At 38.4% G+C, this 17,999-nt stretch overlaps 1 protein-coding gene across 1 annotated transcript in view; it reads left to right on the plus strand.

Annotated features, from left to right (window-relative positions):
- Positions 1 to 17,999, plus strand: part of EYS (eyes shut homolog) — a 1,671,360-nt gene that overhangs the window by 1,622,950 nt on the left and 30,411 nt on the right. Inside the window, exon 39 of the mRNA XM_060167756.1 lies at positions 6,546 to 6,718. Coding sequence (XP_060023739.1) covers positions 6,546 to 6,718 — 173 coding nt within the window. The remainder of the gene's footprint in view (positions 1 to 6,545; positions 6,719 to 17,999) is intronic.

Genomic DNA, 17,999 nt, shown 5'->3' on the forward strand with positions numbered 1-17,999 from the left:
CACACACATACCTCTCCAAAACCAATCTTCCTCAGGGAAGAGTAGTAAACCTGTGATTAAAGGAACAGATGTTAATGAATTAATTTCAAGGTTTAGAAAAGATTATTTTCAAGTAAGTTTATAGCATCCATATTATATCTAATGTGATTTAAGATCTACTTAATAGTAAAATAAATATTTTACCATTGCCATGTCTGTCTCTAAGGCAGTGAGACTAATTTTGTTCTCAATTTTCTTTTTTCAAGTAAATAAAAATGAACAACTAGATGGTACAATCATCAATTTCAAAGGTAATGACATTAGAGAGGTTTCTTTTATGAAATTGGTAAGACAATCTACTTTCATATAAAAGACCTTTACAAATTTTACACTATTTGTGATCTTCAAACAATAATCAAAATCATTATGTAATTCTGTAACAGGTTAATTCTGTATTTTGTTTTTCTCCATTTTGGAGAACCTCATACAACTTTTTCAAATTTTTTTGCACAACTATTAATTCAAATGCAATAAGCATATAAATTTTCTTTCATCATGACTCATCTAAACACATTATTTAATGAAATGGCAACATCCCTCAGAGATTTCTGTTTATTTTTTACCTTTTTATGTATGTGCCTTATGCCTCCACCTCTAAGTTCCAAACTGTTGAGAATTTTTGTTTTAAATTCCTCCTAAAACCAAAGTCTAACAGTGTGTTGGTGCTGTGCTGTTAATTATGTTCTCTTCCCACGAGCTCTTCCCCATGCTGGTCTCAGGGTCCCAGGAGCACCTCTCTGTGCTGTTCACTTGGTCCCTCAGTGTAGGTGGCCCAGCAGTGCTTTCCCTGAGCATTGCCCTCACCTGCCACACCTGCCATCCGTATGACCTGGCAGAGTGCCATGTGCATAGTAGATACTAAATAGATATGTATGTATGTGTATATATATAGAGAGAGAGAAATAAATTTTGGTGAAACAAATTTGATTAGACTGACAAATAATAAAGGAAAATATAGGAATTTGTAATGAATATGTTCTTTTTTCTTTAATTTATTTTACTGATGTATACTTGATTTACAATATTGTTTTAGTTTCTGGTGTACAGCAAAGTGATTTAGTTATATACATATATGTATACATTCTTTTTCATATTCTTTTCCATTATGGTTTATTACAGGATACTGAATATAGTTCCCTGTGCTATACAGTAGGACCTTGTTGTTTATCCATTCTATGTATACCAGTTTTCATCTGTGAATCCCAAACTCCCAATCCATCCTTTCCCCACATCTGCTACCCCTTGACAACTACAGGTCTGTTCTCTATGCCTGTGAGTCTGTTTCTGTTTTGTAGATAAGTTCATTTATGACATATTTAGATTCCACATATAAATATCATACGGTATTTGTCTTTCTCTTTCTGACTTACTTCAGTTAGTAAGATAATCTCTAGGTCTAACCGTGTTGCTGCAAATGGCATTATTTCACTCTTTTTTATGGCTGAGCAATATTCCATTGTGTATATATACCATTTCTCCTTTATCCATTCATATGTTGGTGGACATTTAGGTTGTTTCCCTGTCTTGGCTATTGTAAATAGTGCTGCTATGAACATAGGGGTGCATATATCTTTTCAAATTATAGTTTCATCTGGGTATATGCCCAGAAGTGGGATTGCTGGACCACATGATAGCTCTATTTTTTGTTTTTTGAGGAACCTCCATACTCTTTTCTATAGTTGTACCAATTTACATTCCCACCAACAGTATAGGAGGGTTCCCTTTTCTCCACACCCTCTCCAGCATTTGTTGTTTGTGGACTTTTTAATGATGGCCATTCTGACTGGTGTGAGGTGATATCACATTGTAGTTTTGATTTGCATTTCTCTGATAATTAGTGATGTTGAGCATATTTTCATGTGCCTATTGGCCATCTGTATGTCTTCTTTGGAGAAATGTCTATTAAGGTCTTTTGCCCAAAATGAATATGTTCTTGATAAATGCGTGAGAATTTGTGAAATTTATTTATAAATAAATAAAAATTAGGCAGACACTAAAACATTTTTATTTTAATAAAATGAAATAAAATAATGATTATTGGGTCAGTAAAAAACAATAAGCCTTGTAAAAGTGTTCCATATTTTCAATTACATACAAACCTGTTATTTCAGGGGCATCCTCATAAGCTGATAATAGTAATGTAAATTGATAAAATTATTATGGAGGGCAGGTTGGAATATGTATCCAAAGCCTAGAAGTCATGATAATATTTGAATTTATCTTGAGAAAATTATCATAGATATAAAGAAAGATTTAGTTACAAGAGTTTTATCACAGTGTTGTTTGTAGAAAGTGAAAACTTAAAAACATAATATAATAAACTAATATCTCACAAATGACTGTGAGAATAAAGTATATTTCATCAATTCAATGAAATAATATTAAACCATTAAATATGAAGTTGTAGAAGTTAATAAATATAGAAAGATGTTTCTAGATATTACGTTTTATTTCTTTTTGAAAAAGTTTATTGATAGGGAGTTCTGTTTGTGAAAGTATGGGAGATTATATATATACTGAATGATATTTCCAAATGAAAATATTCAAATCTGAATAAAATATAAAATGTATATTTTCAGAACATTGTTACCTGAAGTGAAAACAATATGAAATGAAAGCAGGAGTCTAAAAAACAGGTGTCAATGTTGACTTTTGCTGCGAGTTCCTGTCAAAACCTTGGGGCTGTGAATTTACCTTTGAGGGCTGCACAGGTTACAGTGGACCAGCCCTAAAAGTGAAGGACTGCCACAAGTGGGGAATTTTAAGGAGACTGCTCACAAGCCTGGGGCCCCTAAGAGGTACACCCTCAATGTAAAAAAAAAAGAAAGAAAGAAAAAGAAACCCCATTTTACAACAAGAAGAAAGCAAGAAAATTTGCCTATCTTGAACTCGGGACTAGTTGATGGGAAAATATGTGAAAGAGCAAAGGGCTAAGAATAGCCAAAACAACCCTGAACAAGGGTAGCAGAATTTGCCATCCTAGATATCAAGACCTATTATAAAGTGGGAGAAATTAAGACACAAGATCAGACCAACAGACTAATGGAACAGGATGGAGAGGCACAGGACCTTGCATAAATGGACAGGGCTCATTAGTGAAAAAGGATGAACAAGTCAATAAAGAGTGTTAGGACTATTGGTTATCCATGTGGAAAACTTTAATTGAATCTTTACCCCATATCAAAGACAAAAAAAATAATTTCAGAAGTATTAAGACTTAAATGTAAAAGGAAAAATCTATGGTTCATCTGTTGATGGGCACTTGGGTTGCTTCCTCCATACCTTGGCTGTTGTAAATGGTGCTGCTATAAACATTGGGGTGCATGTATCTTTTCAAATTAGTCTTTTTGTTTTTTCCAGATATATATACTCAGCAGTGGAATTGCTGGATCATATAATAGTTCTATTTTTAGTTTTTGGAGGAAAATCCATACTGTTTTCTATAGGGGCTGCACTATTTACATTCTCACCAACAGTGCACAAGGGGTCCCTTTTCTCCACATCCTTGCCAACACTTGTTATTTGTTGTCTTTTTGCTAATAGCTATTCTGACAGGTGTGACGTGATAACTCATTGTGGTTTTGATTTGTATTTCTCTAATAATTAATGATGTTGAGCATATTTTCATGTGCCTGTTAGCCATTTGTATGTCTTCTTTAGAAAAATGTCTATTTAGGTCTTCTGCCATTTTTTTGTTTTGTTTTGTTTTTGTTTTTTGTTTTTTTGCGGTACGCAGGCCTCTCACTGCTGCAGCCTCTCCCGTTGCAGAGCACAGGCTCTGGACGCGCAGGCTCAGTGACCATGGCTCACGGGCCCAGCCGCTCCGTGGCATGTGGGATCCTCCTGGACCAGGGCACGAACCCGTGTCCCCTGCATCAGCAGGAGGACTCTCAGCCACTGCTCCACAAGGGAAGCCCTGTCTTCTGCTATTTTTTATTGGGTTGGGTTTTTATTGATATTGAGTTGTATGAGCTATTTATATATTTTGGGTATTAACCCCTTATTGGTAATAACATTTGCAAATATTTTGTCCCATTCCATAGGTTGTCTTTTCATTTTTGTCTATTGTTTCCTTTGCTATGCAAAAGCTTTTTGCTTAATTAGGTCTCATTTGTTTACTTTTGCTCTAATTTCTTTTACCTTAGGAGATATAGCCAAAGAAAAGATTGCTATGATTTATGTCAAAGAGTGTTATGCTTACATTCTCTTCTATGAGTTTTATGGTTTCAGGTCTTACATTTAGGTCTTTGATCCATTTTAAGTTTATTTTTTTTATATGGTCTGAGGAAATGTTCTAATTTCATTCTTTTACATGTACCTGTCCAGTTTTCCCAGCATCACTTGTTGGAGAGACTGTCTTTTCTCCATTATATATTCTCACCTTGTTTGTCATAGATTAATTGACCACAGGTGCATGGGTTTATTTCTGGGCTCTCTATTCTCTTCCATTGAGCTATGTGTATGTTTTTGTGCCACCACCACACTGTTTTGATTACTGTAGCTTTGTAGTATAGTCTGAAGTCTGGGAGATGATACCTCCAGCTTTGTTCTTTTTTCTCAAGATTGCTTTGGCAACTTGGAGTCTTTAGTTTTTCCATATGAATTTTAGGAATATTTGCTTTAGTTCTGTGAAATATGTCATGAGTATTTTGATACACTAAAAATGAACTATCAGAAAGAGAAAGTAAGAATACAATCCCATTTAAAATTTCATCAAAATGAATAAAATACCTAGGAATAAACTTAACCAAGGAAGTGAAAGACCCATACTCTGAAAACTCTGAAACTCAAGAATGAGGCTCCGTCTTTAAGCTTCTCCCTCTGTACCTTCCACTTGATTAAGACCTTTGGGAATATCACAAGGGAGATACATTAGCTCCAGTGCAAAAGAAGAGAAATTTGAGGGGTGAAACAGCCCCATGTTCAGTAAAACACTGAAAAAGGAAATTGAAGATGATACAAAGAAATGGAAAGATATCCATGCTCTTGGATTAGAAGAATTAATATTGTTAAAATGGCCATACCACCCAAAGCAACTTACAAATTTAATGCAATCTCTATCAAAATACCCATGCCATATTTCATAGAGTCATCCTTTTCTTGGTCCTGAATTAAAACATGGGGAGGTCCATTGAACTTTCTGTTTCTCTTGACTAATAAACTCTTTAATTTAAAAATACACTCTCAATCATTAATTCAAATGGTCCACATCAAAATACTAATAACACTTTACTCTTCAAGGCTATTACCCTAAACCCAGCCAGGGCTCATCACATGAATGAAAGGTCTCAGGAGGAGGTGTGATCTCCTGCTGCTGTCCTTCCCTGGGCCAGTGGTTTCTGACTCTGCACCCACACCATCCTCGAATGGCCCCCTTGACTCACACTGTTTACCTGATTGTTTAGTGTCCTCTGTGCCAGGCAGGGATTTCAAGCTAACCGTTTCCCTCATGTGTCCTAACTGTATTGTTACCAGATTTAGGGAGAAAAGTACAGGACACCCAGATAAATCTGAATTCCAGACAAAAAAACAAGTAATTTTTCTGTTTATCTCAAATATTGCTTAGCTGAAATTCAAATATTGAATGGAACATACTTATACTAAAAAATTATTTATTGTTTATCTGACATTTACATTTAAGTAGGTGCCCTGCATTTTATCTGTCAACTCTACCTTTGCTGAGTCCATCAGAGACTCCCCTACCAGGCTCCTCCCAATATCATTCTCTAAACCAAGACAAAGTCTCTCTTCAGAATGGGTACTGCCCTTTACCCCTCAGATTCTGCTCCAGCCATAAACTGACTGCCTCTTACTGCCATGGTTCCTTCAGATACCAGGATACCCTCTGGGCAAGGTCTCTTTTATATGTCCCCAAGCTGATCCTAACTCAGAGTGCCACAGCCCCCCGCCTGGTTCACTACCATTGGCCTCACCATTGGAAGGGTTTGAGGCTCCTTCTGCAGCCCCTGGAGCTGGGCTTGTGCATCCCCCAGTATCAGGGAACATATAGAAGCTGGACTTCTTTTTTCTAGGCTTAGGTTAGGAGGCCACTCCATCCACAGCTTTCCCCCTGGGTGGTGGGGTAGGGTTGAGGAGAGGGAGTTATAATGCTGTTTTGTCCAAAGAAATGATTCTCATCAAATTTTCTTTCAATTTCCACAGGCTGAACCTTTTAAAATCCTTAATGTGGAGTCCAGTAATCCCATAACCAGTTATTAGCTCTTTCCTTTGACAATGTGAATCTTGGTAGTTTAAATCACAATTGGCTTTCCACAGGCTGAACCTTTTAAAATCCTTAATGTGGAGTCCAGTAATCCCATAACCAGTTATTAGCTCTTTCCTTTGACAATGTGAATCTTGGTAGTTTAAATCACAATTGGCTTTCATATACAACATCTTTTCTGTCTTGGAACCGCAGGCAAAACTGCCAAGTTAACATCAGGAGGATACATGAGTGTATACCCAACAGGTGCTCAAATCATGCTGCCTTCTTTCTTATCCTACAGCTGTAACTGTCCTAGTGGATGGAAAGGAGCCTTTTGCACGGAGACAGTTTCCACCTGCGACCCTGAGCATGACCCTCCACACCACTGCAGCAAAGGAGCAACTTGTGTCTCGTTGCCTCATGGATACACCTGTCACTGTCCACTAGGAACCACTGGAGTCTACTGTGAGCAAGGTGAGGCTCAACTCATGCTGTCCACAGATTTAAGTGAGTCAGTTTCCTTTTGGGAAAGTGAAATGAAATCTGTGTAATAATGAAAGAGTCCACTCTCTTCTTTCCCCCTGTATATTTGACATTATATTTCACAAATACGGTAGTACTAAAATTTAGTACTACAAAAATACAGCTTTATGTTTAGAATTGCTTTAATTTACTAACTCAAATACCCCTGTCTGTTTAGTCTAGATGTTCTGGATCTCTTGTGCTAAATGCAATCTAATCAAGTGAATTTAGATTCATTATTCAAGAACAAGGCTCCATCTTTCAGCTTCTCCCTCTGTACCTTCCATTTGACTAAGACCTTTGGGAATATCACAAGGGAGATACATCAGCTCCAGTGCAAAAGAAGAGAAATTTGAGGGATGAAATGGCCCCATGTCTGGTGGAACAATAAGGAGCCCTCAGTTTTCTAGGTTTCCTCAGCTTACATACCTCCCCGTACCTTATGACTGATGATACCCTTACTACTGGGCAAATCATGCAACGGCCTTGAGGGAGCCCGCGGTCTCCTGAGTGCTCCCCACATCGGCTGCAGCTGGTGTAAGTGTGCTTCTAGGTCTGCCCGCTCCCCCGTTTAGTACCCACCTTGCCTCAGACCTTCTGGATTCCCTCCACATCACACACACTGCAGGGTGGGAGGGCGTGGATGGAGCATGGCAGTCCTGTTGTCTCCTTCCCAAGTAGAGCTGGACCAAAGTCATTCCTCCACTGTCCTCCTTGCAGCCAATAGCACAAACTCATCTTCATGGACTGGAGAAGGAATGTGGCTCTGTACTGCGCGTCATCCCCAAGCAAGAAGCCCCTGTGGCACTGCACAATTTACCTCCTCATGTAACTTCCCTGACAGCCTCTCTTTATAGGCAAGGTTGGTGGGAGGCTTAGTGGAATGCAGCCACCTTTAAATCTCCCCCATCACACCTGCATCCTCTGCTAAAGCTCTGAGAACCCCTAGGGCAAGAGCAAAAATGCCCACAGACACAAGGACGAAGTAGGGCACTGGAAAAGGTGGCTTTGGGGAAAATCAGGAAAGCACGGGCTGCTCAATGCCTCAAGTTATGCATCTTACATAAATCAACACTTATGCTTCACTTTGTCTTATCTGGTGTAGTTCTAAATATCACAGCAAAATGGGTGTGAAAGAAGACCTCCATAACGCCATGCTCAGAGTCCTAAAACTTCAGTTGTGTGACAGACACAGTTGTGCTGCTGTGAGGCTAATGGGATGGCTTGGCTGCAGCTGGCCAGCGTGTCAGTAAGGCTCCACATAGTCCTGCTTCAGTTTGCCCCTATCCCCCTACCTCCCCATCCCCACTCCCACCCCCCCCCATCTTGGGGCTGGCTGGGAGTCCAGGACAGTGTGGCATGGAATTCAGGAAACTTGCAGTTGAAGAATCTGGAAAATTGAGCCAGAAAAACATGAGGACATGGGGATCCCTCTGCCAGCTCCTGGAATCCAGAGACTGGATCATCCACTATTTCTCTATCTCACCTCACACCCCACCCAGAAGAGAAAGCCTTAGCCTCTGCACCCATGTTTAGCAGCAGGGGCTGGGGTAGAAGAAGTTCGGGAGCCCGTCACCAATTGTGTTATATACACCTTGGGATAATTTGGGGGCTTTATTGTAATATCACACCATACATGTTGTAATTTAATCTTCCTCTGATCACTTTATCAAATACATTAATGCAAACATTTTTAATCCTATATTCTCTGGGATTCTATGTGTCCCTAACTTTCCTCCAAAAGTCAAAGGTGTTGTTAAATGGAAGACATTTAGGGTCAGAATACTAGTGATTTAGCGAAAGAAACGTTTAATTGTGTCAGAAGTTGTGACTATGAGATAATGTCTGGCTATGGGAATCTGTCTCTTTCATGATGACATTAGAGGCAGATCCTGCTCTTCAAAAATGGCTCTTCTTGAGCTTCCCTGGTGGCACAGTGGTTGAGAGTCTGCCTGCTGATGCAGGGGACACGGGTTCGTGCCCCGGTCCGGGAAGATCCCACATGCCGCGGAGCGGCTGGGCCCGAGAGCCATGGCCGCTGAACCTCGCGTCCGGAGCCTGTGCTCCGCAACGGGAGAGGCCACAACAGTGAGAGGCCCGTGTACCGCAAAAAAAAAAAAAAAAAAAAAAAAAAAAAAAAAAGTGGCCCTTCTTGGCTCCTGGAATAGGCTACACTCTTTCCTGGAATAAGAAGTTTATACACACTCTTCCCTCTGCCTGAAATGCTCTCATCTTCTCCTCAGAACCCAGCTAACACACCTTCATCCTTCAAATTTCGACTCAGACCTTTCTTTTATAGGAACGACTTCCCTGACCCTCTTTCACATAACTGAGGGTGGTGCCCACGCCTGTTCCTGTCCATTGGTGTAGAATCTCTAACACTTGTCATACAGTGCTGAGTGAATGTGTCTGCTATACATTTTATTTAGCAGTTCTCAAAGGATAAAAGCAAACTGTGATCATTTTCAAGAAGCAGTTCTTGACGTTAGTGAAGAGCAAAGTACTTTACCAAGATGGTGCACTTGTATTACTCCCAAAGGAATAGCTATTAGAAACTGAAGGAAATAATAGGACAAGTTAATATAAGGGCTAGTGACTATTTACAATAGCCACGTCATGGAAGCAACCTAAATGGATAAAGAAGATGTGGTACATATATACAATGGAATATTACTCAGCCATAAAAAGGAACAAAATTGGGTTATTTGTAGAGACGTGGATGGACTTAGAGACTGTCATACAGAGTAAAGTTAAGTCAGGAAGAGAAAATCAAATATTCCATATATGTGGAATCTAGAAAAATAGTACAGATGAACCAGTTTGCAAGGCAGAAATAGAGACGCAGATATAGAGAACAAGCATATGGACACCAAGGGGGGAAAGTAGGGGGCGTCGGGGGGTGGGATGAATTGGGAGATTGGGATTGACATGTATACATTAATATGTATAAAATAGATAACTAATAAAAAATCTAGTGATAGTGTCATTTCAAGTGCAATAATTTTAAGAAAGGAAAGTTTTCAGCTAATAAACATTACAATAGGCAAAAAGAAAAAAAAAATAAGGGCTAGTGATTGTAACAATAGGGCAAGCCAGATTTTTGCATCTTAAAATCTCAAATGATGAAAGCCCAGGGGATTAACCTAACGTTTGTTTGGGTGTATGTATATATACAAATATATATTAGTATGGATATAAATAGATTATACAGAGAGATGGCAGGGATACAGTAATGAAATTATTTTATAAGAAGAGAGTCTAGAAAGTTTGGTAAAATGTGCGAGAAAAGTTATGTCACTCTCATAGTATTCTCAGCAGAACCTGACCAAAGGAGTGCCCTGCTATGCTAGAAATAGGAGCTTAATTCCTTTATTAAAATGTTATAGAAAAGTATATCATAAAAACCGTTGTTTTGCACGGGAAAAAAAGTATTGATATTATGTGAGGGAGGGGACTATAGAGTTTTAGATTCTCAATTGAAAGTTATTTTTCTAGAGTAATTTTTATAGTAAAGTTGATTTTAAGAACTATAAACTATATTTGTTGTGAAGTCAAAATAATGAAGAAGGAGCTTAATCAGAAATGACAGAATTAAACTTTAAGTCTCAAAAGATCCGTTTTCTTTATCTCCATTGACCCATTGACTTTGCAGTTTTCCAACATAGTAGCTACAGTACTAAAATTTAATTTAAAAAACAAAAACAGATAACAGATATCAGCCAGGCCCTGAAACCAGGCAGCAGTGAGCTCCTGCATCTTGTCAATAGCTGCATTTTCCTTATTCCCAGAGAGCTTGTTCCTTATTGCACCATAACCAGTAGCTGTCTGTGACATGCAATCATAATTTCTACTCAGTTGAGCAAATTATGGTCACCCAGAATGCAGAAGAAATGCCTGGGGTTCAATTCACTTTTATTGTAGTTATAAACCGGTGTGTAAATTACCAAGAAATCCAACACCAACATCCTTAAACTTACAAATCCCTGACTTCCATGTCATCTTTTTCTCTTCTGCCTCTTCTCCGTCCCTATTCCAAGAAACCTAAGTCTTAGGAAATTAGTTTGGCTGCACATGGAACCCGACTTACAGCTGTCATACCTGCCTAGTTTCATCTTTATTATAAATGAGCCCCACCCCCAAGAAGCACCCAAGCTCATGCTTATAAGCTCTGAATGACGAGAAACTAAACTGCAGTGGATTGGCAAGCCCGATGAAGCCGTGGCGCAGGGACGGTGAAGGACATCTGCCTCACATTAGCATTCTCTGTTCTTTTCTCCTCCCTTGGCAGTTAACGCTTGGCACCAGTTCATTAAGATTGTTTACCAGTTCCAGAACACGTGCTGGGAAGACTGCCTGAACAAGACAGACAGGTGCCTTGTCTCCGTAGAGGTGACATGCTAGTAGGAGGCGGCAAGCACAGAACATGCCCACCAGTCAATGAGGAAAAGCACAGAATGAGTGAGTGCCATGAAGGAAAGCAAGAGGGCGAGGAGACAGACAGTCACTGGGAGAGTACACTCAAGCAGGGATGGTCAGGAAAGGCCTCTCTGAGTGGTGACATCTGAGCTGTCAGCCAGTGAGACTCACCCACGTGTCACAGACAGAGGGGCAGGCTCTCTGGGCAGCGGTTAAACCTGGAAACAGGAAAATGATGTCACATGTTTGAGGGAGAGAAAGGCAGTCAGTATTCCTGGAATAGGAGTTGGTATTAAGATGAGTTTGGAAAGGCAAGCAGAAGCCAGATCGTGCAGAGCCTTGGAAAATACGATCAAGAATTGTAATTCCACGCTGAGAAAATAGGAAGCCTGTGAAGATTGTAAGTGTGAGTCAGAAAACTTGAAGTTAAGTCCTGTTGCTCCTAGTAACTAGCAATTCAGTTTCTGCTGCATCAGTGAAGTCTCTGAGCCTCGATTTCATTATGTGTAAAACAGCAACATCAAGTATGCCAGCCGTTTTCCAACTGCCCACCCTTCCCCACACCCACACTCCCTGCCCCGTACTCTAACACCTTCTCCAGTGGACTGCAGTGGAGTTTGGCCAACAGACGTCACCAGCAGGTGATGAGGGGGAAGGAGGAGAGCAAGACAGAGTACTTACTCTCTTACGAAGAGGATGGCCAGGGGACATTCTCTGTCCCAGCATTATAATTTAAGCAGTGAGATCTGATTTAATCTGTCCCTTGCTATTAGATGTCTGACTAATGGGGGAAATGTTATCTTTCAAGTGCCCTAAAACATTCACCTATAGCTGACAGAAAGAAAAATCCATTTAAAGACAAGAGAAGGATAATTCCTGGTTGGGTACCTTCTTTTCACTAAGGACCCACCCCAAACTCCATTGGAATTCCACTGAGGAATTCCCCGGTGGTTAAATAAAGTATCAACAAACCATTTGAATCCAATGGCTTCTAGGGTCACAGCCACCAAAAGTGATTCAAAATATCTGAGCCTAGCTCCACAAGTGCAGGAATCCACAATGTTCACATTGGAACTAGCTCGGATGTGTGCTTTAAAGGCCCAAGGGCCCTAAACCATCTTTAAAATTAAACTGAAGATGCAGGAGGATTGTCAGCAAACAGCATCTGGGTGTATATTTCACAGGGACTATTGACCTTAATTTAAAAAGAAATCATAACAGGTGAAACTAGGGTAGAGTATTTTGCAATCCAGAACAGCCATTAAAATATTCTATTCTAGAAGAATTCTGATATACAGTTATTTTGTGAGATGGACAATTTGTCCAATTTCTTTTCTCTTACACTCAAATCTTATTTATTTGCTCTTCTCCTCCATTATACTTGTCTTTCCTGTTAGAATTTATGATTTACAAGTACACATGTAACCTTTCCTGAATCATAAAATCTCTCCTGCCCATTTATTATTCCCCACATTACTGGTAAATTGTTTTTTTCTTTAAATAGTTTTACACTAGCTAAATTCTAGCTATCGTGTATCGTCGACATTTAGCCAAGTGAGATTCCATAATATGTGTCTTTTTAACTTTTAGCCTAGGAAATACTTAAAATGCTTCCATTTTCCCTACATTCTTTCCATCCGTAGTGCAATTTTCCTTCCACTCATTCCTCTAAGATAAAGAAACCACACACTTGCTGGCATTTTGAGTGAAGCAGGCAGGTGTTCAAGCTACTTGGTCTCTTGATGCCCTACTTTATGGTCCACCTATCCCTGGTTTTATTGAAATTAATTCAAGCTAATGGCGAAGTTCAATTCTCCAAGCGTTCCCGACACGTGGGATGCCTTCCTGCCGAGTCGTGGTTTTCCTAATAGTAGAGAAATGGGTCCATAGCACTGTAGAGGGCAATTTCAGGGATCATTACTGTTTGCCTTTTTCAGATGCTCATGTTCAGGTGCATTTAACCAGGCAGGTAAATACAGCAGGTAATGTGCAAGCTTTCTTCATAGAAAAAAAAAAAAAACCTTAAGTCTTTATTTCCCCACTTTCAATGCCACCATGATAATTAATAAGGATGTAGTTACATGTGTACTAGAGCCTCTACGATTTTATAATACTTATAAAAGGTAAAAAATAAGCACTAGCTACGATTTTCAGGAACACACGTTTTAATTCTTTAGTCTTCTGTTTGTGCTCTTCCATACAACCTGATAAATCGTAAGCGAAAGAGTGCATGGGTTATATATAACAATTCTAAGGTTTATATGAACGTTAAGCTTTTTGAGTATCTAAAGGAATAGACTCTACTAGAATCTTAGTAGAAATATACACACACAACTGTCATTTCCTAACCTTGGACTTTGAGGAAGGAACTTACTTTTCCTGAACATCAAGCTTCTCATGTGTGAAAAGAATATGTTTTTAAGTCTCTGTTTTAGAGGAATTTGGGGCCGAAGTCCAGGGAGAGTCCATTCACCTTGTCAAGCCCTAAGTTAATAATTAATACTGTTTATAAGGTAGTGAGTGAAAGGTTAAAAACTCTAAGAGACAGATTGAGAGGTTTTTCTTCAACAAAATCCTTTTTATTTTCTATTCAAGATAACATTAAGTAACAAACAAAAGCCCTCAACACAGTGGGTTTTCAGCTCTCGACTGCTAAAGATTTCTCCCTTGAAATGTTTTACATATTGAGCCATGTTCCCCATCTTCGGAAGATATTTACATATTGAGCCATGTTCCCCATCTTAGGAAGGCAGACAAAAAAAAAGGTTTGCTTACAATCAATTTCTACGGACTGGACTTGGTGGCTTCTTCCCCTGAGCCAGGTCTGCCCACACTCTCTTTTTATCTGAGGTGATTGACAGTGATGGAATCCAACCACAAACTTTACTTTCTAATTTGAGGAACTGAGAGACAGGCTCCCTCTGGTTTCTAAAAGAAGCAAACTAAAATCCTCATGACCATAGTGGAAGATATAGAGATTGCAAGATATTTCATTATTTCATTCCTTCTTTTGTTAAGAATCTATATAGTTTATCCTAAGAAAAATAGGAAAGCAAACTTTCCTGTACCATCCTAACCAAGGAATATCACAAGGCAAATGGTCAAGAAAGCCCTGTGGTCTCAATGACAGAACTGTCTAAGATTCCAAGCCACCCTTATAAAGGTCATGATGAGGGGTCAGTGACACAAAGAGGCCAGCACAGAACCTGGCACATAACAAGTACTCCTTAAATATGAACCCCTCTCACAGAGGAAGGAAAAGTGTTAGATTAGACTTGTGCTAAATGCAGGTTATGTCCACATAGGTATTTTTATCATCTCTTTTTTTAAAATATGGATTTGTTTTAAACAGATTCTTAAGCTAAAATATTTTAAACCTCCTATTTTAAAAAGACAATAGTTTTTATTATATAAAGAGGTAAAAAATATTTCAAGCTATCATGATCAGTGTAGTAGACATAAACTTTCCAAATGACCATATAAGATTTCTTTTAAAAACAAAATACACATTATTTATAGAAGTACAGCAGATTATTAAGTTTTTTAAAAAGTATTTATTGAGAAACCACTCAGGCAATATGGACAGATCCAAAACATGATAAGGTAAGGTCCCTCCTTTCAAAGAACTAATAATTTAGATAGAGACCAGGCAAAAGTCTGTGAATAAAGTATATAATTTACATAACAGTTCAGGGAAAAGAGTAAATAACATCCCAGGGTATTGAATTCTTTAACAGCTCGACAAATGACAGTACCTGCGTAACTTCTAGCTAGTGGGGCCTGAAAAGGCCTTAGAAAGCAATGGAATTAATAGCATTGCTGCAGGTTACACATGAGAGCTGTTAAGAGAGTAACTCCTAAGAGTTCTCATCACAAGGAGAAAATATTTTTTCCTTTTATTTTGTGTCTGTATGAGATGATGCATGTTCACTAACCTTCCTGTGGTCATCATCTCATGATGTATGTAAGTCAAATCAACAGACTGTACACCTTAAAGTTATATACTGCTGTATGTCTGGTATATCACAATAAAACTGGAAGAAAAATATCTCAAAAAGAAAAAAGCAATGGAATTAGATTAGGTGTTAAAAAAAAATGGGTAAGTTTTGGATAGACTCATACAGGATGGTGAGATAGCCATCCTAAGAGTGAAAACTACTTCAGCAAAGCATGGGGGAGATGGAAAGGTGCACTTGGAAATGTGAGTAAACCTCTTTATCTGAAAAGGAAATGTATGCCAGGTAAGGTGTAAATTATTAAAATACCTCTGAGAATAGAAGAGACCAATGTAAGGCACACTAAATTAAAAACTCATCAGGACTTGCTTACTGGTCTGAGTGTGCCTTTCACATAGATGGTGTTCAGTTAACACTTGTGAAGTGAGTGATGATTATTCAAGGTTTAAAACCTGAATGACACATGCATGTAATCAATGTTGTCTTCCAGACCTGCTGTAAATGAGCCTTGGAGACTCCTGAAACAGCCATATAATTTCCCACAAAAGTTACCTGACTCAGTGGCTGAATTTATTATTTAAGATACTTCCAAACAACTTAAGAGAGAGCTCACAGTAAAATGTACATGTATTTGAAAAGTAGCCAAGATAGTGATAGAAAGATAAACTTATGCCCTCCTGCCAAGGAAAGAAGAGAAGGGAAGGGAAGGGAAGGGAAGGGGAGGGAAGGACAAGGAAGACAAAACAAGGCGAGTCTAAATCATTTCACAACACACAACTGAATGTAAAATTAGCTTTGGGTTTCTTGGAAGTTGAAGTGAATCATAAAATACAACAGACTGCTACTTAATTATTGCCTAATTAAAGAAAGCATACCAGTCCTCACATCAAGGACAGAGAACCGTGCCCTGGCACTGAACTGTAATAAAAATGTATTGAGCGTGATCCATTTTTTAGAAAAATAAAATTAAATAGCATAATAAATGTGTTTGATGACAATTTTCTAGAAAATGAAATGGCATTATGTTTATGGTCATTTTTTATACTGACACAATAAAGGCTACGGGCATAATATTAGGTCATAGTTCTGTAAAGATAATTATGTCAAATTATCTTTGAAAAGTAGATTTCTATTGATCTGACATGTTACTGGGGCAATAGTCAGTTGTCTTGAGAGATAATTATTTATTTTCATTAGACCATTACTCTTGGATATCAGCTGTGTCGGTCATGTTTTTGATGGTCAAAGCATAGCAAAAAATGAAAATTAAGACCCCTGTAGAAGTCCAGGTATCCTGGCTATTAATTGAAAGGATCATTACATGCTTTGTTTTCCAGATTTATAAGTGATTAAATTGATGTTTTACCATGAAAATTAAAAAGTTTAACTTAGCATCTGTTACCTTATATGTGTGCGCTGTTTACTGCCAGAGCTCTTGCTAATATAAAAAGTATCATTTTGCCTACCTGACAGAATTCATATGAGGTAAGTACTCAAAGGAAATTACCAGGGACTTCCCTGGTGGTCCAGTGGTGAAGACACCATGCTTCCATTATAACGGGCACGCGTCTGATCCGTGGTCGGGGAACTAAGATCCTGCATGCTGCCTGGCGCGGCCAAAAATTTAAAAAAAAAGAAAAAGAAAAAATAATTTAAAAAATAGTGTTATCAGTAAATTAACGTAATCTACAAAAAAAAAGGAATCACCAGATTTCTTTATCATAAAACAATCATGTGATTTTATAGAACACAATTTTTTTGACAATGATGGCAGATACACTTTATTTTCATTTCAGTACAAAATTAAGTTTAAGAATCAATGTATCGCTGTGGTTTTGAACCAATATCAAACCTCTGACCCAATAACAAACAAGGCAAACTTCTGGAGGCAGACCTAACCATTTTTTCACTCTGAGTTAAGAACTGGCTAATGTTGACAGGGCAGGTCATGGAAAGAGCTTATTTGGTGCTAGGAATCTCAGTGGGAGCTGCAGCTCAAAACAACTTATACTGATTCCCAGGAAAATAATACAGGGTTCACTGTAGTTCACTCAGTCTGTAGTTCTCCCCGCAAGTTTCCATTGACTTCCTATTTTTCCTCCCCAGCTAACTCACTCTCCCAAAGATTAGGCTGCTACCCTGTCCAATCATCTTCTATCAACTCTACACTGAATTTATTATGTCACTGTTTTAGATGATGACTTCCCCATTTGGAGGCTAGCATTTATGGGGAACTTAATTGGAAGAACACTTAATTTTTAAGCAACACTCTATCTTGATGGGTCTTCAAAGATCATTTGAACAAAATAGCCACCCAAATAATTAAATGAGTTAAGTAATTAGAGTTGTTCAGCATTATCCATCTGGGTGCTAAAGAAAGTTTGCCTAAAGGAATGACTTTATTTTTTCAGTAATTGATACTTAGCCATCTCTTCTGTTAGCAACTAGCCAACAGATTCAATTGCTGGATCCCACCACCCCCCAGTAGACTATGATAATAAACCAGCAAAGGGCAAGAATGTTTAGCTTCATTTTTGCTGCAATAACAATGTACATACTTAGTTAATCTAAAATTTATCCAACTGTTTAACTTGGAATCGAGAGGTAATCACATAGTTAAGGATGGAAAAAAAAGTTACTTCTATCCATTAGATTCTCATTAAGTATTTACAAGCTAAGGAGATACAGTGAAATTATATGCACTATCCATAGACCTAAATGCAAATAACAGATTAATAAATGCCACAAAATGTCTCAAATTATTCTCATCTCTTTTTCTTGACTGACTGACTAGAACATAACTGTGGTACAGTAGGAGAGCTGTGGCTAAAGTCAAGATATTGCATTAAAGTCATGAAATC

This window comes from Lagenorhynchus albirostris, chromosome 12, assembly GCF_949774975.1.
Source record: "Lagenorhynchus albirostris chromosome 12, mLagAlb1.1, whole genome shotgun sequence".
In the NCBI taxonomy this organism is placed as follows: domain Eukaryota; kingdom Metazoa; phylum Chordata; class Mammalia; order Artiodactyla; family Delphinidae; genus Lagenorhynchus; species Lagenorhynchus albirostris.